General features: G+C 38.2%; 1 protein-coding gene and 1 pseudogene across 10 annotated transcripts in view; one reads left to right on the top strand and one right to left on the bottom strand.

Annotated features, from left to right (window-relative positions):
* Positions 1–1,479: 1,479 nt before the first annotated feature.
* PUM2 (pumilio RNA binding family member 2) overlaps positions 1,480–23,276 on the top strand; it is a gene marked incomplete at its 5' end in the record, with an annotated part of 72,160 nt that continues 50,363 nt past the window's right edge. For 4 of the 9 annotated variants that reach the window (XM_079792484.1, XM_079792490.1, XM_079792489.1 and 1 more), the window contains 2 exons: positions 1,480–1,621; positions 17,771–17,839. In XM_079792484.1, the coding sequence (XP_079648610.1) occupies positions 17,789–17,839 (51 nt within the window). Of the gene's footprint in view, positions 1,622–1,954; positions 2,096–17,770; positions 17,840–18,690; positions 18,832–23,276 lie in introns of those variants that run through there. The other 5 variants (XM_079792488.1, XM_079792487.1, XM_079792483.1 and 2 more) reach the window with 2 other exon arrangements.
* Positions 3,284–8,317, bottom strand: LOC307111582 (bublin coiled-coil protein-like; annotated as a pseudogene). The gene is made up of 2 exons: positions 8,302–8,317; positions 3,284–6,249 (listed from the first exon to the last, which is right to left on the bottom strand). The product of its transcript is annotated as a bublin coiled-coil protein-like (transcript).

Here is a 23,276-nt window from a genome sequence, read left to right as displayed (position 1 = left end):
ACCTCTTTGTGTCTCAAAACAGATGATACACCCATTACAAAGCCACTTCCTATCAAGCCAAATAAAACGACTGTGGTTGGTTTACCCATGCTCCTTAAACTTTTTATCATGTAGAGGAATGACCCAGGAATCTTGTTAAAATGCAAATTCTGAATCAGTAGGTCTGTAGTTGGGCCAAGATTCTCCATGTCTCACAAGCTCCCAAGTGATTAGGATGGCTGTGAGGCATCCATTACAATGTTCACCTTAACGATCTAATATTTATGGTAGCAGAGGAGTGCATCCTTAACTTGTAGGTAAATCTACAAGAGAAGCCAATTATAAGGAGAAGGTGCTTAATGAGCAAGGCCAGATTGCAAAGCATATGTGAAGGCTCAGAGGCAAGAAAGTGCATAGGGAATGCTCACTGTGCATAGGGAATCAGGAGCTAGAGATAGGTGGAGTCAGATCACTAAAGGGTTGGGCTTTCATCTGTGTTCTGCAGAGCACAAAACCTCTAAGAGATTTTCCATGAAGAAATGTTTCTAGAGTCCAATTTGTTTGGGAAATGTTGCATACCATGTCCCTCGTTTGGATATTTATCATGCATGTTTTGATTTTAAAGGTGCTAAGAATTATGGTAGCAAAAATAGTCTTTTCTCAAATAGAGATAATACTTCATAAATAAAACGAGCTGTATGATTTGTAAAATAAAAACGAGGACTTCCTAGATGCCTAGCCAGTGTGGCTTGGTGGCTGAGCATGGACTTAAGAACCAGGAGGTCAGGGCACATGCCTGGGTTGCAAGCTCAATCCCCAACAGGGGTTGTGCAGGAGGCAGCCGATCAATGATTCTCTCTCATCATTTGTATTTCTCTCTCCCTCTCTCTGAAATTTAAAAAAAAAAAAAAAGGTGCCTCCATAATCTTGATGCGGGGAAAGGATTCGGGTGAAACCTAAAGGCCTGGATGACTGTCCGGCTCCTGTGGGTGCCAGCACCCCGGAAGAGGCGTGCGAGCCGTAAGTACACCGCAGTTGGAGGAGAACGAGCTCCCGGGGAGGAAGCGGAGGGGAAGCGAATTCGGAAGTCGAGGCCCCCACGCGGGAAGACAGCCGAACGCAGCGTTCGGAAACACCGCGCCCGCGCCGCCCACTCCCGGCACACAATTACAGCCCGGCGCCGCCGCCGAGCCCAGAACCCGCCGCGAGCCCGCAAGGTGAGGGCGGGGAGCGCACGCCGGCGGGGCGGCCGAAACGTGCGAGCGCAGGGGGCGTGCGCACGCGCAGAGCTCCCGGCGGGAGCGCGGGAGAAGCGTCGGACGCCGCGGGGAGGCGAGCGCCCGCCTCCTCTTTCTCCCGGAGTGCCTTGCGCGCGCGCCCGGTGGGCGGGGGGAGGGGAGGGGAGGCGGCGGCGGCAGCCATGTTGTTGTGAGTCTCTGTGTCTCACCCTCGGTACCTCGGTGGTTCGGAGGAGGAGGAGGGGGAGGAGAAGGAGGAGGTGGGGTGGGGGGGAGGGAGGTAGGTGGAGAAAGAAGATCTTGCCGCCACCGAAGGCGGAGGAGGGGAGGACGTCTACGAGCGACGCCGCCGTGTGCCCAACGGTCGGTGTCCCCGGCTGAGGCAGCGCGGCCGCAGCAGCCCCGTAAGTCAGTCGCGCTTTTGCTCCCTCTCTCCGCGCTCCGGCGCCGCGGGGGCCGCGCCTCGGGGCTTTGTGTGGCGGCCTCGACTGGGAGCAGCCCGCCGGGGGGCGGATGGACGCGGCCTGCGGGCGCCCGGGACGGCTGCGGCCTGGGCCCGCTCGCACAATGCAGGGGCGGGCGGGCGGGGGGGGGGGGTGCCGGAAGGGGGTGTGCGCTGGGGGCTCTCCGCTTTCCCGCTCCCTTCCCTCCCCCACGCCGTAGCCTCGCGGCGCTGGGGGCCCCCCCTGCTCTCAGGTTAGAGACGGAGCTGTCTGTCGGTCCGCCCGCCCGCCCAGCCGTGGGGTTCGGGAAGCGGGGAGAGGCCGGGTGGATCCCGAGAAGCGTGCGTGCTGGGAGTGGGCGAAGAGGAAGGAGTGGGTCTGCGAACCAGTGTGGGCACCCGAGGGTGTCCCCGAAAAAAAGCCTGCGGCAGACAGGTGTGGGTATGAAAGAAACAGCGACTTGGGTTCGACTTGGGAGGTGGTGCCATTTAGTGAGCATGTTGGGTTTTGTTTTTTTTTTGTTATTGGAACAGATTTTGATCCTCGAGGATGTGCACAGGAAAGCCAAAGAAAAGATGCGAGGCTTGCTACATTGGATCAGGAGTTTCCCATCTGCATAGGGCAAACCCCTGGTTTAAGGTTTTTTTATGCCCAGACACGTTTGTAAAAGTTAGTGCTCCTTCTGAGACCATAGCTAGGGAAAACGCACTTTTCTTAACTTTCATAACACGTATTTAAACATTTTTTTTTATTTTTGTCTGGAGGGGGGCAGTATTGCGGGCATAATGGGTGTAATAAGACAATCGTGTCAATTAAAATCCGGACTTTGTATTTTGTGAGATTGATTTTTTTTTTTTAACTTAAAGCTGGTCAAGGTTTTTAGGGAAAGCTTTATTAGAAAAATGCTTTTAAACGCTTAAGAGAAATGTAATCCCTGCGAAGGTATTGTCTATCAAGAGTTGTAAGGAAGGGAGTTACCTAAGGATTTTAAGAGCTTGTTTACTGTTTCAAAAGCCTGTTTACTGCTGAGGTTCATGTCTAATAGATGGCCACACCATGTGACCCCGGCGTAGTTGAGGATGATTTAGGGAATTCTGCGTAGGGATCCTGTTGAGATAAAAGATACATATTTTTAATTGGCTAAGCTTCTGTTTTTGGTCGTTTAATATCCTGCTTTTTTAAAAAAAATTACTTGTTTCATCTGCACAGTCATCATAAATATTTGTTGGCATTTTCCTTATCGCAAGAATGTCTTTAAAATTCCAAGTTTTGGTAAAATTAAGTTATTTAGACACTTTTGGTGTCCTTGAGGGCAGTTTTTGTACCAGAAGAGGTTTTCTCTAATTTAAAAGATTCAAGTTATATATCAGAATCCTGATATATAGAATCCCCCCCCCCCCCCACACACACACACACACCACGCCTCTCCTTTTTTTTATTCTGGACTGGGAAATTTCTTGTATCATATATTGATTTTGTTCTATCTCTGTCCTATTTCTGATAAAACAGTATTATTTAGATCTGGCAGCTTCATTATATGATTGAAGTTTAGTGGGGTTTTTAAAAATATGTTTTTATTGATTTTTAGAGAGAGTGGAAGGGAGAGAGCTAGAGAGTTTAAGCTGTTTAGTTTTTGCTTTTAAAGGTCCATTTTCTTTCACAAGTCTAGCTATTTTGAGTTCGATTTGCTGTTAGCATACTTCAACATCTTTAAAAAAGTAAACTTTAATTTTAATACATAGTTTTTTAAACTTAATTTGTCTGAGTCCAAAGTTCTCTTAGATGTCCCAATATTTAGTAAGATTCAACTTTTTAAAAACAGTCTAAATTACTGCCATATTTAAATTGGACTTACAAGGTTGTCACTTCAATAGGTCAATTATTCTTAGGCATTAAACGTACATAAACCAAATAATGCAGTCTTAACACATATTAATGTTTAAACCTCTCGTACTTGTTTATAAATCTTTCAGATGGTGAGAGATAATTTGTCTTCCTGTGTAGGTACTTATCGTAGCTGGCAGACGTATTTATAATTATGAACAGAGACTTGGGCCAAGTATGAATCCAAAGCCAATCTTCTCAGTGACCAGACTGTCTCCTTTTTATAGACACTGACAGGATCTTCATAATTTTAAGTGGAGGTTGCTTCCTGTCTCCTGAACTCAAGTTCTACATGCTTCCTTATTCAGTGACCTTTACACTTGCTGGGTTTCTAAGATAGGAAAGTTGTCTGTGTTTTTTCATTTTCTTAAGACTTACGGATATTTTAAGTGTCTGAATGTTTGTATCTCATGGCTTTGGCATTCGTTCACATTTTGAGGCCATTTTATTGACAGATGTGATTGAAATAAAAATTGTATTTATAACTGGGTAAATTTGTTTCTGACATTAGATTTTTATGTTTAGCAATATAGACATTTTTTCATTTAAAAAGATATTGCTTTTGTAATGGAAAAGGTGAATTTATGGAAATATATTTAAGCTTTTCCAATGAAACACTGTATAGCATTATTACATAGGTTGATGCAAGATAAATGTTTTTTCTTCTCAGAGTTTCAGGTAGCAGTATGTTTAGAGAATAAGGTTAATATTATATTTTTCCTTGGTGATTTTTTCTGTAACTAAAAATAAAAAATTGGAAGACTTGCCTAAAACATGTGTCACCTTTCTTAATATCATCTAATACCCATTCTGTGTTCAGATTTCCCTGATTTTCTCCAAAAAAGTATTTTACAGTTGATTTGTTAGATCAGGATTCAAACTAGGTTTACACAGTATATTTGATATTTAAGCCTCTTTGTATTTATAATAGTCCGCTCTTCCTTTAAAATTTCTTTCATGTCATAGATATGTTAGTGAAGCCAGGTGATCCTCTCCCTGCGCGCCCCCCCCCCCCCCCCACACACACACACACACACCACGCCTCTCCTTTTTTTTATACTGGACTGGGAAATTTCTTGTATCATATATTGATTTTGTTCTATCTCTGTCCTATTTCTGATAAAACAGTATTATTTAGATCTGGCAGCTTCATTATATGATTGAAGTTTAGTGGGGTTTTTAAAAATATGTTTTTATTGATTTTTAGAGAGAGTGGAAGGGAGAGAGCTAGAGAGTAACATCAGCTGCCTCCTGCATACCCCCTACTGGGGATCAATCTCACAACTAGGCATGTGCCCTGACCAGGAATCAAACCAGTGACCTCTTGGTTCTTGGGTCGATGCTCAACTGCTGAGCCACACTGACTGGGCTAGTGGGGTGTTTGTTTTTTTGTTTGTTTATTTGTTTTTGAGACAATAATTCTTTATAGGTGGTGGTTCTGTTTCACATTAAATTGCATCATTAAACATATAATGTCTGCTTCCACTTTTAGGACAATGGATTAGTAAATAACAAAATAATGCTAATTTAGAAATACTGTTTTGGGGAGGCTCATTTTAAAATATATCTTTGTCATTCCACATGTATCTTTGACTCATTAGAGCCACTTTGTATTATCTAACAATTTTATAAAGCGTGTCATCTTTATTACCATCTATCTATTTGATCTGCTTCTTTCAGATATCTAAAAAGCATCAAAAACTGGCATTGATTGAGGTTGTTTAGTGTGTAGATCTTCTCAAAGCAGTATTTTGTTTTTTAAAATAAAGGAACTTCCCTAAACAATATTTTCTTAAATTGAGATAATGACTTGTAATCCAAGATACGTTGTACGGACTCAAATATATGGTGATTCTCCTTTGAAAGAGTTTTAAGGAAAAAATCTCTTGGCCTTATATTTTGCATATATGTAAGTATATGCATACTTATCCTATTTTGATTCCTTGAGACTATCTATAAGATTATCCTCAAATAGCTAAAGCATTCTTGCACAGAAGTGTTTGGTAAATTTGTATTTAATGTCTCAATGCTGGTGCTGGAATAATATAATTTCTAATCTTAGAAGATTTGAACTAGAGTCTGAAGATTTCTGGTTTCTGGGAGTCTGTATATTGATAATACTTTTTGTTGTTGTTGAGGACATTCAAGGCCTGGGCAAAGTAGAGAGTGCTCAGGAATTGGGGAGGAGGCAAGGTGGCTGGGTTGCAGGCCCACACCTGACCCCCAGAGGGAAGTTGGATGGGGGTGGGGTTGGCCCAGACACACAGAGGGAAGTACCTCAAGTAGGCAGAGCCACCAAGGGACTTGTAGGCCAACCCTTGAAAGGGTATCTTAAGTCAGATGGTGAGTGCCCAGGCTAGAGTCTGGCCCAGAGAATCAGGGTTGGGGCCTGGTTGGGGACTCCTGGAGCATAGGGGCTGGCATCGCTGATGGCCTCCCCTAACTGGGGCTGGAGCTCCAGGTGAGTCTGCTGGTTGGACTCAAGCAGCTCCTGGAGGCGGGTGTGGAGGTGGTCGTTTTCTACCAGGTGGTCCAGATAGGAATTGATCTGGTCCAATCTGAGTTGATGGCAGCATATTCTGCTTCCCCAAAGCCGTCATCCTTGCCTTCTTCACCCGCCTTTACCGGCATGCCCAGGTCCCCATTGAGGCCTAGTATTGCAGCCCTGGGCGCCGTAGAGGCCACGAGATGCTTGATAACCCATTCTTGCCAAATTTGTCATAAAACTTATCTTCATTATAGTTGAGTCAGTAATATTGTTCTTTATGCAAGTAAAACAAGCATACATAATTTCTCCATGAAGTACATGGACAAACAAGTAGCAAATATCAAAACATGTTGGTATGGATCTTGACTCACCACTAGCTGAGTGACTTGTCCAATATCACTAGAAAAGTGTTTGATTCAACTCAATTACTTGGTAATGGTGATTAGTAGAAATTGCTAATGTTAAATCTTTAAAGGCTAGTGATCTTTAAATACTTAAATCTGGATTTAAGTTTACATTTCTCATATGGATAAGAAAAAAGCACTGCTAAACATTAATTTTCTTGGCAAATTTGTAAAAGTGATTTAATACACTGAAGAGACAAGGTACTTCTTAAGAATGTCAGCACCTGTTTGTTTGCTCGATGATGATGTTCATTAAAAACACTCCTTGTAGTGGTGTGTTGTTGTTGTTTTTAATATATTGATTTCAGAGAGGAAGGGAGAGAGATGGAAACATCAATGATGAGAGAGAATAATTGATTGGCTGCCTCCTGCACGCCCCCTACTGGGGATGGAGCCTGCAACCCAGGCATGTGCCCTTGACTGGAATCAAACCTGGGATCCTTCAGTCTGTAGGCTGACGCTCTATCCACTGAGCCAAACCAGCTAGGGCCTCCTTGTAGTGTTTTTAATAAATATCCAAGAATAGTAATATTTTATAAGTAGTATAAGTTACTCAGTGTGTACTCACTTATATTTATTTGAATTAATTTTTTTGTGTTATTTAGTAATTTATGGACAAGGTAGCAACAGCCTTTAGGTATTAGAGGACTAATTTGGAGAAGTAGTGCCAATGGGAAGTTGCTTTCAGTCATTTTATGTTGGTGTCTTCAGCATTACAAAAGTCTGAGGAATAACCTTATTCATTGTCGCTTTATTAAAATGAGCATTGTTTATTTAATATATATGAAGACACTTATGGTCACTCCCCAGATGTTAGTTGATTTCATGATCTGAATTTTCATTTTATAAAATACCTTAAAATTTTTCATTCAGCATTGAGCATTTAGGTGGCTGTGACACAGTTCCTACCCTACCTCCTCTGACCAGAGTTTAATTTCTACTATGGCTTTAAAATAAAACTATAATTTGAAAATGTGATTAGTGTTATATCATGGTAGAAAGTGCTTTAATACCATTTATTGTAGCTCTAAATGGGTTTTTCTCCTAACTTATTTTTTATTATAGGTATATGATGAGGAATTGGATCAGATGCTGACCGAGAAATATTAGTACTCTTAATGATATAAATGTACAGTACTTATGCATATTCTTGGTTCTTCACACTATTTGTAAACCTTTTGGAACATACATTAGTACATCTAAAAACTGACAGAACTTAACCAAGTTATTTGATGTGCTTTATTTTTTCTCACATAATTACTAGTAATAATGCTGCTTACAGAAAAATTAGCTTCTGGCATACCTTGGAGATATTTTGGGTTTGGTTCCAGACCACCACAATAAAACGTGGATCACAAGCAAGTGGTAATCTTTTTGTTGATAAAGGGTCTTGCCTTTAAATTGTAAAAACACATCTGAGAAGTGCAATAAAGGGAATTGTAATAAAATGATGTATGCCTGTAATGTTGGATTTTAGAATTTAGTAGAACACTGTTCTTTTGCTAGGAAGCAGAATCATAATCTCAAAAACCTTGATTCAAATTTATCTCAAGATTACACAGGTTCTTAGCCCTAGAAAAGTTTCTATTACGTATCTTCTATATTAGCGATGCTAATTGTTTATTAAAGGAAGTAATATTGGGAAGTTTCTTTTACATCCTAAGCAGTACTGTGTACTATATATAAATACTCCTGGATACATTTTCTGTAAGTAAACATAGTCAGTTCAATATTATGTAACTGATTGTTAGATATTCTGTTGCTCATTAGAAGAAAAGATTGTTCTTTTTCCTCCCTAAGATCTAAAGTTGTCAAATTTATGTCCAAATTCTTATTCTCCACCCCCACCCCCGTCAAGATGATACCAACATTTGTAGCCATATGGGACATAGCTGATTGGCATTTTGAGTACCATTTAATGGTATATGTGTTACCATGCCCCTTCAACTTTATTATGGGAATATGGAGGTTATTGCAGGACAGTTGAAAGTGTTTATTTTCTTTTTGTCCCATTGTTTTGCCCACTTTGTTCTCCATTCTCTTTCTTTTGCTTGAAATAAATGGTAGCACTCTAAACCTATTATTTTCAACCCTTTTCATCTCATGGCACACATAAGCTAATTACTAAACTTCTGTGGCACATCAGAAAATATATTTGTTGCCAATCTGACAAAAAAATCAGTGTAATTTTGATTCATTCACACTAGATGGCTATTGATTGTTGTGTTGGCTGTTGTCTTTTTTTCTTTCTTCTTTTTTATTGCCAGTCTAAGAAAAACGAAAAGGAGTCAGTGCCATAACTAATAGTCAGGGGCGTGTTTTAAATTTTTTTGCAGCACACTGATAGAAAGTCACGACCCTAAAGTGTTTTAAAGTTTTTCCCCTGTAACCTACTTGATCACATAAAGAAAATAATAAAATCACCTTTGGTTAAATGTGAATCTGAAATCTTCATTATTTTAAAAAATGCATATAGATAGAATAATTGAAAAAGTTGAAAACAAAGCCCTGATGCTTAACTTTTGGTTTCCTCATATTTGAGAGTGGATTGTCTACTTTTTTGTGTGAAGCAGTCAAGAGAGTAAATGCATTGAAGGAGAGGTCAGCAAACTATGATCTACAGGCCAGATCTGGCCCGCTACCCATTTTTGTTTGGCCTACTATCTATGACTGGTTTTTAAATGTGTGTGTGTGGGGGGGGGGGGGCGGGGGGTGATCAAAAGAAGAATAATTTTGTGACACATTAAATATATATGAAATTCAGATTTCACTGTTGCTAAATAATATTTCATTAGGACACATCTATACTCTTTTACTTCTATATTGTTTATGGCTGTTTTGTGCTAAAAATGCAAAGTTCAGAAGCTGCAGCAGAGACCCACAAAGCCTAAAATGTTTGCTATCTAGCTCTTTAGAGAAAATGTTTGTTGATCTCTGCACTGGGCAAACGAAAGAATTGATCCATAGTGGTAAGAGACCTATCACATTTATCCAGAGGTTCTTGACCTTATGACCTCATGTATTTGAACCACAGATGAAAACCTGAAAGTAAGCAAAAAAGAGCTTCAGTAAAGTTTCAGTGCTTTACTCTTGGGGAAAAGTTTTTTGTTATGCTTCTTTATTTATTGATTAATTTGAGAGGGAGGGAGACAGAGAGACAGAGACATTGATTTTTGTTGCTCCATTTATTTATGTATTCGTTGGTTGATTTTTGTATGTGCCCTGACCGGGGATTGAACCTGCTATCTTGGCGTATTGGGATGACACTAAACCCGTGGTCAGCAAACTGCGGCTCGCGAGCCACATGTGGCTCTTTGGCCCCTTGAGTGTGGCTCTTCCACAAAATACCACCACCTGGGCGAGTCTATTTTGAAGAAGTGGCGTTAGAAGAAGTTTAAGTTTAAAAAATTTGGCTCTCAAAAGAAATTTCAATTGTTGTACTGTTGATATTTGGCTCTGTTGACTAATGAGTTTGCCGACCACTGCTCTAACCAACTGAGCTACCTAGCCAGGGCGAGAAAATTTCTTAAGTCTACTACTAAGTTTTGTGTGGTTTTTTTTTTCTTAATAAAAATCTTCCTTCTCTCATCAGTTACACAGATTTATTGTAGAAAGGCAATAAAATTCAGATAAATAGATGAAAGAATTGGTGTACTCTGATCACATAAGAACTATGGATTTTATTTCCTTTCAGTATTTTTTAACATTACTATACAAGCATTTTCTAAATTATAAACTCAAATATTTTTATAAGCTGCATGATACTCCATTTTATAGTGGTGCTGTATTACCTATTGTGGGACAGTTTGTAGTTAATAATTTCAGGATTGCAAGCAACACAACTACAAATATCTTTGTGCATAAAGGTTTTTTATATTTAGGTTTTATTCTTAGGATTGATCCCCAAAGTTGGGAGATTGGTTCAAGAGATAGATGCACTGATATAGATATGATGCCAAATTGCTTTCCTAAAGGATTGTAATTTTAGAATGTGTTTTTGTGTTTGTTAGAGGCAGTTTCCTTCTTAGAGCCTGTTTACTCTTAAAAATCTACCATACTTGGATATCTGAGGTTACAGGTTACTGCAAATTAAAAGTAACCTAATTAGAAATGTTAGAAGTGGTACTGTTACTTTCAAGTCAAGTGATACATAACCTGACAGCAAGGCAGGAGGCTGGAATACTAACAAGATAAACACTGAGCACCCGAAGAGCCTCAAAAAGTTATCAGTTCTTTCTTTTGTTTTTAAGATTTTAAAAATTGATTTGGGGAGAGAGAGAGAAAGCGAAACATCAATTGGTTCCCTCCTGCATAGCCCTAGTGGGGATCCAGCCCATAACCCAGACTTGTGCCCTGACCCGGAATCGATCCAGCAACCTTCCAATGCATGGGTTGACTCGTAACCAACCAAGCCACACTGGCCAAGGCAGTGTCAGTTCTTCCTAGAGTAGTCTGTAATGATGCTCTTGATGATGATTCGTATTTTTTTCAAATACAATATTAGAGAAAGAGAGAGAATGGAGAGAGAGATAGAGAGATAGAAATATCGATGAGAGAGATTGGCTCCTGCACGGCCCTGGGGATTGGGCCCCCAACTCAGGCTTGTGCCCTGACTGGGGAATCAAGCCAATGACCTCTTGGTTCATGGGTCATGATGCTCAACCACTGAGCCACACCAGTGGGGCAACACAAAGAACTTTTGAATACATTGCTTCTTTGATCTTCACAACAGATAAGTAAGTTAAGATTTAGGGATTAGTCACTTGTAAAAGTCAAACTGTGAACTCCTATATTCTGAATCTAAATCAAATACTATTTCTGCTCTACCACATTGGGGGTTAATATCATCTATATCCTACCTAATAAAATGGTAATATGTAAATTACCATCACTCCGCTACGCCCACGATTAGGCCAGCGGGAGGCGCAGGGGGCGGGACTCGGGGTGGCCGGGGTAGCCGATTGGGCCAGCGGGACGCTGAGCTCGCATCGCCAGCGGCGGTGCGAGCTCAGCGTCTGCGCCATGGCTGTGCTGCGGAACAGAAGGGGCCTCTGGGGCAGTGAGCTCACGTCCCGCCGCGAACCATCAAAAGCGGGGGAGCTGGGTGCCTGTCTGCTCCGGCACCAGGCCTTCCGGCTCGGCGGAGGCTTCTGAAAGGCCTGGTGCACCAGCGGACAGGCACCCAGCTCCCCTGCGATTGAAAGCGAAAGCGTAAGCGTATAGGGGACCCTACAGGTGCATGATACAATCATGCACTGGGCCTCTAGTATATATATAAAAGGCTAAAATGCTAAGTGTTTGTCTGACCGGTCACTGTGACCTGCATTGACCACCAGGGGGCAGATGCTCAACACAGGAGCTGTCATGATGCGCACTGGCCACCAGAAGGCAGATGCTCCAACCAGTAGGTTAGCTTGCTGCTGGGTTCCGGCCAATTGGGACTGGGCGAGATGGGCTGGACACTCCCTAGAGCCCTCTCACAGTCCCTTCCCAGCCCCAGTTGTGCACCAATGGGGTCCCTTGGCCTGGCCTGTGCCCTCTCGCAATCCGGGACCCCTCGGGGGATGTCAGAGAGCCGGTTTCGGCCCAATCCCCGCAGGCCAGGCCGAGGGACCCCACCGGTGCACGAATCCGTGCACCGGGCCTCTAGTGTACAAATAAACGGCACCACGGACCTGGCGCCAACAAAGCAACACTCGGCTTCCCCCAAGTGAGACACAGGCCCCGCCACCACCCCGGAGTAACAGCCCACCAAATTGCAGCGAATGCTGCCAAGGTAATGGCGTCACATAGTAATGCCCAGCTTCCTCTCCCTAGCAACTAGCCTCCTTGGAGTTTGTTCAGCCCAGGAACACGACTTGCTTTATAGCCAGGTGGAAACATTTTACACTTTAACCAAATGTCTATGAAAGATTTTCCCATGCCTCATCTCATTTGATCCTCACAGAAGTCTGAGTTAGGTAGATAGGAAACTTGGTAGAATCCTATTTTCTTTTCATTAGCCGGAAAATGGAGATTTAGAAAGTTTAAAAACTTGACCCGACTGAAAAGAAGTAAGAAATGGTGGACCTTGAAAGTGATTTCAGGTTTTCTCACTGCACAGAATATAGTCAAACACTACTGCAGTTAAATATTTTACCCTTTGTTCTCCCTGCGTGATCTACAATAATAATGTGTTTCATGTTGATATTTATTGCTGTGTTGCTGACAGTTACCTGAAAGAGAAGTTGGGGTGCTTCACTGGGCTGGAAAAAGTTTAACTACATCAGAAAGCAGGTCTAATTAAGCAAGTTTATTCTGTATATATAAAAGGCTAAGTTGACTCGCGCATGTGCGATACATAGTAAAGCTCTCGCTGGCGCCAATCGCACACGTGTGTTTTGATCTGTCATTGTCGATCGTGAATTTGGTTGACACTTCTGTTATAGAGAAAGGGCGGATAGCAATATTAAAATATTCCTTCTAAATAATTTCCTTTCAGTGTGCATGAATCCGTGCACCAGGCCTCCAGTTTAATATATTTTATAAATTGAATGATGAAGTCAGAATTATGTGGATGCATTGTCAAGCTGATAGGATTTAAATTTGCAGCATTTTTTAAAAATACGTTTTTATTGATTTTAGAGAGGAAGGGAGAGGGAGAGACAGAGAGAGAAGCATATATCGGCTGAAACCCTGACATTTTGGTGCATGGGATGATATTCAACCAACTGAGCCACACTGGTTTGGCCAGGACTAAATTTGTAGCATTCTTAAGAAATTAAAAAGTTGCCCTAACCAGTTTGGCTCAGTGGATAGAGTGTCGACCTGCGGACTCAAGGGTCCCAGGTTTGATTCCAGTCAAGGGCATGTACCTTGGTTGCGGGCACATCCCCAGTAGGGGGTGTGCAGGAGGCAGCTGATTGATGTTTCTCTCTCATCGATGTTTCTAACTCTCTCTCCCTCTCCCTTCCCTGTAAAAAATCAATAAAATATATTTTTTAAAAAGAAATTAGAAAGTTGTGTAAATATTAGGTGATTTCTGATAACATGTTAGTATTATCATGAAGCTTTCATATGATTCACTATTAGGCGATCTAGAAAATATAAGGGCTATAGATAGAAGACAAGAGAAAATGAGATCATAATTGTAAATCTTAGAAAAAGAATATAAAGGACATAGAATCAAGAGCAATATGAAATCCTATGAAGAACTTACAGAATGAATGTACTTTGTCCAAATTTGGGGAAATTTAAAGAAACTTAGAAATCAAAGATGTTTAAAGTAGACTATACTAAGTCATTAGTGTGTCATTAAGATAAAGAATTTAGATTGTATGTTATAAAATGATAGGACACATTCAGACTAAGATTTCTTGATAATTGGGGGGTATATATAAATATCCAAAGTGTGTGTGTGTATATATGTATATATATATACATATATATAAAATTTTATATGTGTGTGTATGTGTGTGATAAAAAAATATTTTTATCTCACACTGGGTTTTGCTTTAAAACTCAGTGTCATGACGGTATGGCTAGAAATATTTATTATAATGGATATTGAATGTACATGTAAAGTAGTAGTTCTACAAATGTTATAAAATTCATAATACAGTATTGAAATTTTTGCTTTAAATGGGCTTATGTATTTTTAAAAAATTAAGAGGAAAAAATAGTCTTCTGTACTTAGGCACATTCTTCCATTTTTGGTGCTCTTTATTCCTTCCTGATCATCTGAATTTCCATCTGGTATGTTTCCCTTTAGCCTGAAGAATTTCTTTTAAAGCATTTCTTGAGGTAGAAGTCTGTTGTAATGAATTTTCTTTTTATTTAAAAATGTCTTTGTTTTGGCCTTTATTCTTGAAAGTTATTTCCACCAGATAAAATTGTAGTTTGGCATTTTTTTTTCTTTCAGCACTTTAAAGTCTGGTCCTTTATATTCTGGTCCTGATTGTTCCTAGTACATAGTCAGTGGTCATTTATATCATTTTCCCCTTTTCTGTAATGTTGTTTTTTCCTCTAGCTGTTTTTAGGATTTTATTTTTATCTTTGATTTTCAGCATTTTTATTAGGATGTACATGAGTATGGGTTTTTCCTATTTATCTTGCCTAGGGTTCACTGTTGTCTTGAATCTGTAAATTTTGCTTTCATGAAATTAAGGGGAATTTGTGGCTATTGTTTCTTCAAATAATTTTTCCACCTCATTCTCTCCTCTTTTTCTCTTTCTTCAGATTGGAAATCTCTATTGATTTGACTTCAAATTCATCAGCCCTTTTTTTCCAATCTGTTGTTAAGTGCATCCAGTGACATTTAAAATTAATTAATTAATTTATTTTCAGTTTTAGGGTTTCCTTTTGGTTCTTTCTATAGTTTTGCTTTGCTGAAATTTTGTATTTTTTCTTTCATTAGTAGCATGTGTTTTTCTCTTATCTCTGAACAAAGTTATAGTAGTTGCTTTAAGATCTTTGCTAATTCTAACCCCTGGGTCATCTTGGGGTTGGTATTTATTAATGGAGTTTTTCAGTATCTACATATGTCTAATAATTTTGGGGTTTTTTGTTCTTTTTTTCATGTCTAATAATTTTGGTTTGTGTTCTAGGCATGTTTACATTGAAAATGCTCTAAATTCTATGGAGAATATTGGCTTCTGATTGTTTTTGTTTTCATGGGATTGAAACTCTGTGACTTCTGTGGTGATCAGCAGCAGATATTTTGTTTAGTTATTTTCACCTTAATCGGGCTGCTTGGAATGTATTCCACACATGGAGTACAGAGATGGTCTAAAAATCTGAGCAGAATTTGGTTGCCTTCTTTTTAAGACTTCCCTTCTTAGTTGCCAGCTGCTCTCTTTGTTCCAAACTCTGTTCCTTGGATCTTCAAGCCTTTAAAACTGGGTTGTTTATAGGAATTTCAGTTGTTTTATTTATTTATTTTAAATTATGGCTTTATTTTTGTTTATTTTGTCCAGAGTTTATTGTTATCTCTAGGAGGGTTTGGTTTGATAGGAGCTACTCCTCCAATTACCAGAAAACATATCAGGCTAATTTAAACTCTTTGAGAACAAGTCATATTTTAACTCAGTGTTTTCTTTACAAAATCTTCCACATTTCCCTGGCTGGTTGGGGGTAGTCCTGTGCACTGAAGGGTTGCTGGTTCAATTTTCCCAGTAGGGGGCATACAGGAGGCAGCCAATGGATGTTTCCCTCTCACATCTGTTTCTCCCTTCTCCCTTCCTCTCTCTCTCTCTCTAAAAAAGAAAAATCTTACACATTGAAAATGCCCAGTAAAGGCCTACTGAACTAATGGATGAATGAAATGTTGGTTGTGTGAAAACTGTTAGTGAACCAGCTTTCCTAACAAGTCAAGAGAGAAGAATAGTTATTTGCTGCCACATATCTTTTTCTTTTTTTCCACAAGACACCAAAAACATTTTTAATGCCCTTCTGGTACCACAAAGATCCTGAGGATCTTTATTTCAGTGATATCAAGTAGTACAGTATAGAGATTAACAAACATTACAGTCAGTGCATTTCATGGGTCCTTTATGTGTCATCATTTTAACCCTGAACCTTCTTTTAATCTTTATTTTATTTTATTTTTCATTTAATAATTCTTTATTGTTGAAAGTATTACATATGTCCCCTTTTCCCCCCATTGACCTCTTCTAGCGCCTCCCCCCCCCCCCCCCCCCCCCAGACCTTCACTGCCCTATTGTCTGTGTCCATGGGTTATGCATACAAATTCTTTGGTTGATCTCTTGCCGCCCACCCACCCTCCCCCACCTTCTCTTTGAGGTTTGACAGTCTTTTCCATGCTTCTATGTCTCTGGGTCTATTTTGTTCATCAGTTTATTTTGTTCATTAGATTCCACATATGAGTGAGACCATGCAATACCACATATCTTTGATATAGTATCTGTTCAGATCTTTTGCCCATTTTTAAATTGGGTTATTCTTATTTTTAAAAAAGTTTTTCATATATTCTGGATACAGATCCTGTATTGGGTATGTGATTTTTGGATATCTTTCTTCTAGTCTATGATTTTTTCTCTTTTGTGTAGAGTGTGTTTTTATTGAAGTCAAAGATAGTTGGAAATTTTGAAGAGGAGAGAGATTTGGTTTAGAAATATGAATATGGAGGTGAGGGTCCTCAGAATATACATGTATTTCTCAAAGCAATTAGAGTGGAAGAGATTGCTCAGAACATGCTCAGAACAAAGGATAGAAAAAAGAGTACTTTGGATAGACTACTAAGGGAACACTAGCATTTATTAGTTGAGGTGACAGTCTGTGAAGAAGCAACTGGATACTTATAAGAAAGTAAAAAAGAAGAATTATAAGGGACAAAGTAGCAACAGAGAGCAGGATTACAGGAAGGAAGGAGTGCTTTGTAAAGTAAAAATGCTATGGAATTTTAGAGAGATATAACTGACTGGAAAAAATAACAGAATTATATTGTAAGGCCCAAAACTTTGAGGGCTATGAATTTGTTTTAGGCTTAAGTGCTTTTCTCCAGCAATATTTAACACTATGAGGCAAGGGCCTTTGACTCAAGAACATATTCATTGTCATATGAAAGATAAAAAGCAATTTCAACTGTTTGTTGGAAGTGGAAAAGATAGAAATACATGTTTTAGTTTGCATTTGAGGGGAATGGAAAGGAATTATTCTTAAGAAAACATGAGCATTATAATTACAGCTGATTAATTTATGTGTTGCTTTGAATTATATCATCAAGTAATTTTAGTGGAATTTTTTTATTGCACTGAGATCTACAAATAATGAAATGCTGAGGAATTTTGAAAAACCTTAACTGAACGATGTAATGCAAAATAATTTTATAATAGGAACTGCAATATTTTAAAAAAGATAACTACACTTTAGTACTTGAGCTCGCTTCCTCTCTACTCTTCATTTTCCTTCTATTCTTTTGCTCAAGAAACTAGTAGGTTTTCTTTTCCCACACAATTTTTTAAAATATGTTTTTATTGATTTTAGGGGGAGAGAGAAACATCAACATTGATCAGCTGCCTCCTGCACCCCCCACACTGGGGATCAAGCCTACAACCCGGGCATGTGCCCTGACCGGGAATTGAAACAGCCATCTCTTGGTTCATGGGTTGACACTCAACCACTGAGCCACACTGGCCTGGCTGGCACACAGTTTTTAATGTAGCTTGCTGTTATGTGCTCTGTTTAGAAAAACCTGTCTCTTCATAGAGAAATCTGTTCTTGCCCATCTCAACTCACGCTAACATCAGTAGTAACTTTAATATAATATAAAAATAGTTGATGCAGTCCACTATTTAAAATTTTCTTTCTACTAATTCTGTTTTTGTTATTCAACAGGTTTGATTTGTGGATGAAATGAATCATGATTTTCAAGCTCTTGCGTTAGAATCTCGGGGAATGGGAGAGGTAAATATTTATGAATGCTAAGAATGTACATTTCACTTCGATTATAACTGTAAATCTTAAAATTAGTGGTTAATGGTGCAGGTTTTTAAAATATACAGTTATGTAGTTGTGATTTTTCAGCTTTTTTTTTAGTAAGATTTGTGTCCAGTTGATTGGTTAAATAATGAATTATATTTGTAGTGAATCATAAATACTTTGCTCAGAAAAGAGCCTTCTTGATTCTTGTCCTTCTGTTTTATATATGTATGCTGTTTGCTTTAGCCATACTAAATTGTTCACTATTCTCTCTTCCAAAAATCTCTCCTTGTTCACTGTTTGCTTAAAAAAACTTCTAATCCTCTACAAGACTCTGTTGGAAAAGATGCTTATCTATTATTGTCCTATTGCTGTCTGCAGTGGAATTATACTTCCTCATCTGACTTCTTATAGGTCTTTATATATACTTTATTATATTACTGGTTAGTTTATTGTTTTATATTAGTGTCCTTAGTAGATTGATAGCTTCGAATGATTAGCACACAGTGGGCATTCTAAATTTTTTAATGCTTTTTATCAGTCCTGTTAATCCATGACTTGGGGGGAATCCCATTTAATCTCATCATTATATTATTTAAGGCATCAAAAATACTTAGTTTTCCATATACCTAATGAGTATTTAGAAAAATCTTAATTGTTGATGAAAACCCTGTGGTCACATCTTTATTTTGTCATGTTCTATAGTACTAACATAGCGTGAACTTTGATAAGACAAAATAATCGTGAACAGACCTAAGATGTGTAATTAATTGCTTGCTCCTGGAGATTATTTTACTTTGGTAGATTAGAGACCTTCCTGAGACTCACTCCATCCAATGCTGTGCTCTTCAGATGCAGAAAAAGAGTCCAGTCACTCCTCTGGACCACAAGAGGGCACTCTGCAGCTAGCTAACCCTCCCCTTCTCCAGAACAGCGTTTTCCAAAGAGTTTGTCATTTTCAGAGGACTGATTTAAGGGTGAGTTAAGGTGCTTAAGCATGAGTATTGCCAAAGTAAACTTGTTAGTTCAGTGCATAACGTAAAATTCTGGGCCCTAAAAAAATTTTTTTGAAAAAGGGAATAATTTTTTAGTTAGAACTACAGTTTCACTACAGTGCAGTGGAGTCTGCTTAGGCATTATTTACCCTGTGGGTGAATAAAAAGAAACAGTTGAAAGGGGCTTTTGTTTTTTTCCCTGCTGCTTGTTTTCTTTGGTCTTTAGAAAGAAACATATCTTAAAAGCAGCGTTGAATAATATTTCAGTCTAGTCTGTGACAAACTTGAACTTAAATGATTTTTAAGAGCAAGTAAAGTCACACCTTACCTTAATTCTATTTAGACATACCCCCCTCCCAGCACTTTACTTCCCAAGTCTACATCGTGTATATATTTACAGATTGGCTCTTTTTTTTTCTTCATTTCTAAATAATATTTGTAAATCCAAAGATATCATTGCAGTTTGTAAAAAAAAAAAAGTCATAATCAGAACCAGTAGTTGAAAGAGTTTAGTTACTTGGGGATGGAGGAGGGATATTTGAGGTTTTTGGAAAGAGAGAAACTGGGATGAATAGTATGTTAAATGATCTAAGCTTAAATCTAGGTTTTCTTAATGGAAATGTCAGAAATGCAGAGTAAAAGTGGCTAGGTTTAGACTTCCTGCTTTTTTGGTGGATAGCAGCAGGTCAGTGCTTCTATGACCTTCATCTAGTAAAAATGTATTTTTAAATAAGCTGTTACTCACTAATTAAGTGTTTTTCTTAACAGTTTACCAACTAATTCTGTTACCTCCAAGAGATAGCTAAGAAACCTACCCAGGTTTCTGTCTCTGGGTTCTCTCTCCCACAAGTCTTTCTATCTTTCCTCATCTCACAGGCAGCAGGGAACCTTCTGGGATTTCCTTCTTTGCCTGTCTCTCTCTCACCAGTCTTCTCCTCCTTTCCTGACAGGTGAGGTTTTTTGTTTTTGTTTTATCCCAGAATTCATTCATTTTAATAAATAAAAGCAGCCTTAAATTTCTGGTTCTTGAGTTTTCTAAAATTGCTTGTTATTTTTTTAACGTGACATCCTTTTTTAATGGATTGGCCTATTCTTGACTTTTTCTTTAAAAAATAAAGTTGTCCTTAGTATGTCTTAAGTTGTAAACCTCTAATGTACAAAGCACTGTATTACATATAGACCTATTTGCATATGTATTGGTTTTTGTACATCATGCCCATCATCAAAAGGGCAGTCTCTTCTAGTTGTTCATTCACAAATAGAAACAGGTTTGTATTCATTCATTCATAAACTCATTCCATTTTTTTTCATAGCACATTTTCATCAAAAGACCTACCTATTTGTGTTATGTCATATGACTTAAAAAGAGCAAAGCTAATCCATGTAGTGTTTTCAAACTATACTGCAGAGGCATATACCTATTTTATATATGTATATAAAATGGAAACCAGCTATTTCAAATAGTTTTTAAATACCTGAGCATAATTTTGTCTGCATAAATTTCTATCTTAATTCTATCTTAAACTTTATCCACTATAATAAATATCCACATATGGCCAAATATCATGATAATATCTTAAACTGTTTTATTCATTATATCTAGTGGTGGCCTATTATTGGAAATTTTCAGAAACATTGATGGATTACACTATGCTTAAAAAGAATCATCTTCTGTGGTAGTTGAATGTAAAAACAGTACCTTAGAATTAAACAGATGGGTTTAAATTTTTAATGCTGCTATCTACTATGTATATACAGGGTGGGGCAAAAGTAGGTTTACAGTTACTCATATGAAAATAATATAATAATAATACACGAATAAGCTGTTTCTCTTACTAGCAACTGTAAACCTCCTTTTGCCTCACCCTGTATTAAAAGATTCATATTTTCAGTAATGTGTCTACTATGTGCTAGATGCTATTCTAAGCAGCTATGTTATTTCATTCTAGCCTCATAAAAACTCTTTGACAGTAGCTTTATTATTCTTCTTACTTTATCAATGAGGAAACTGAAGCTCAAAATGGTTAATTCTGTGGCCCAAGACTATTAATAGTGCTTAAATGGCAATTTGAACTTATGAGTGCCTTGACTATTTACAATACTGCTTCATATTGGAAGTAACAACATATAATGTTTACTGGTGACATTAAGGGATATTAGAAATGGAGAAAATTTGGGGAAATAGTATGATTTGAAAAAATTAAGAAGTATTGATATCTTTTACTAACAGAAAAGTCCTACAAGGGAATTACATTGTGTCTTTCTTGTTCTCTGCATACTTAGTTATTAACATCTTAGTTATGCCTACCTTGTATGAACTTCTGTTATAGTCACCTTACATTCTAATTTGCCAAGACAGTCCAGATACATATCTGTTTTCATGGCATAATTATTAATAACACAATCACCTCTTTTCTCAAAACTGTCCCAAATTGGATCTTATGTGAACACCTTAATTTAAAACCCAATGTAGACACGTGGCCTTTAAATCCTTAGGATTATGTTAATTTTGTTAGTTTGGTGACCTTTAAGTGCCCCTCATAGTATAGACTAGCAGGAGTGTATTTATTTTGAGATAGTACACTAGGGTGTTGACTGCTTTCTTTGGGGATGGAGAGGGCAAGCTATAAATGCTTCTTGAAGAAAATAACTGATAAAATGGAGGACCATGGAGGGATGAATTTGTATGTCCACTCAATCATTTCTGAGTTGGAAGGACAGATGAGCAGGTTGACAAGAAATACTGAGTTGTCTGACCTTGGTTTAGAGCTTTTGTGAATTATGGAAATACGAAGTGGTATGGGATAATGTATCTTACAGATCTTCAAGATCTCTCAGCCCTTGTTTTCTGTAATGTATTACTACAGTAAAAGAGTCTCCAGGGGCAAATCTCTATTTTTATTGCAGTTTCAACCAATGTATCAATGTAATCTTTTCTTTTTTAACTGTTCTATCCTGAATTGTTGCCTTTCCGTATATTTAGTCCTTTTAACTTACCTTTGGTCACAAGCTAGTAGTTTCTCTAAAAGTATGACAGTGTCTAAACTGTCACAGAAAGCTGTTTCTGGAATGATGGTAACAGCCTTTGCTAGAAGTATTAATATTATTAACTACTAAATTCTTTTCTTGTGCATGATAACTTAGAAATGTTTGCAAAATGAAAAGATACGTAGCATAGTGCTTGGCAAAAAGTAGGCACACTAGATTAGTGCTTGACATAGATTCCCCCTCCCCCCCCTACTTGCGCAGTTTGCGTTTTAAAGCAGTGATCTATGGCTGAAAAGTACTCTACTGAACCTTACCCAGAAATAGTCTTCTAAAGAGATTCTGTTATTTTTAATATCTCAGAAGATTAGTTTGTTTTAACCACTTCTATGTCTGGGATAAATGTTTCTATTAAGGTGTTATAACTTTATTTTCAATTTTTCATTTGGTTTCTTCTTTTGATATTGAAACATTTTCTTCATGAAGTATGGGATAAGAGCATTTCTTTGTTCTCTGATCATTTGTCATTTTTCTTCGTGAAGTGGCCTGTTTATACAGTATTTTTAAGAGATTAACTTGGGTTTTTACTATGAGTAAGTGTTCAATTTAAATATATTAAGTACACTGTTTTAGTATTATATTACTAGCTTTGTTTTTTGTTTCCATATTTGCATGAAACTTATGTAATGAGATTTTTAAAAATTGAAAGAACAGAGATTGTATTTTATTGGGATCCTTTTTAGAGCAGATTATTATCTAAAATTTAAATGCATATTATTTGCAATACAGGAAAATGCAAACATGCAAAAACTTAATTTTTTAATAGCAGAAGTTAGTTTCCTTTAAAATTAAAAATTAAAAGATATATATCTGTAGATTAGGAACATGCCCAAGTTGAATTTTTCCCGTTCTCTTCAAAGCAGCTTCTGTGGTTTTTTTTTGTTGGTTTTTTTTTTTTTTTTTCTGTTTTGGTCAGTAGTACAACCATTTACCTTGTTAACCAAATTTTGAAGTTTTATCTTTTTTATCAACCCATCTTCATTTGCATTTATATTTTATTGATGATCCTAAATGCTTCTCACATCCATTCTATTTTCTCACTTTCTGACATACTATTTCAGTTCTTGTCATCTTCACCCTGTTGTAATTCTCCTAAACTGACTTCCTTGCCTATAATCTAGAATATCCCTATTCTTACAATGTGCAACTTGAGTTGTTTTCTAAACACAGTGTCACTCTTGCCAACCTCTCTTGATTCTCTTTGGCTTTAATGTAATACTATGCAGTTTCTTTAGTATGTCTTTAAGGCTTCTCATAATCTGACCTAGATATCTTTATCAGCATCAACTTTGACCTTCCTGCATCTGTTCCTCTATCTCACACCCTATTCCACACTCTATGCATCTTCTCAAGTTGTTCCTTTGTTTATGATTTACTTTGTC

This window comes from Cnephaeus nilssonii (assembly GCF_951640355.1).
Source record: "Cnephaeus nilssonii genome assembly, chromosome: 15".
NCBI classification, from domain to species: Eukaryota; Metazoa; Chordata; class Mammalia; order Chiroptera; family Vespertilionidae; genus Cnephaeus; species Cnephaeus nilssonii.
This window is presented reverse-complemented; position numbering and strand designations above follow the sequence as displayed.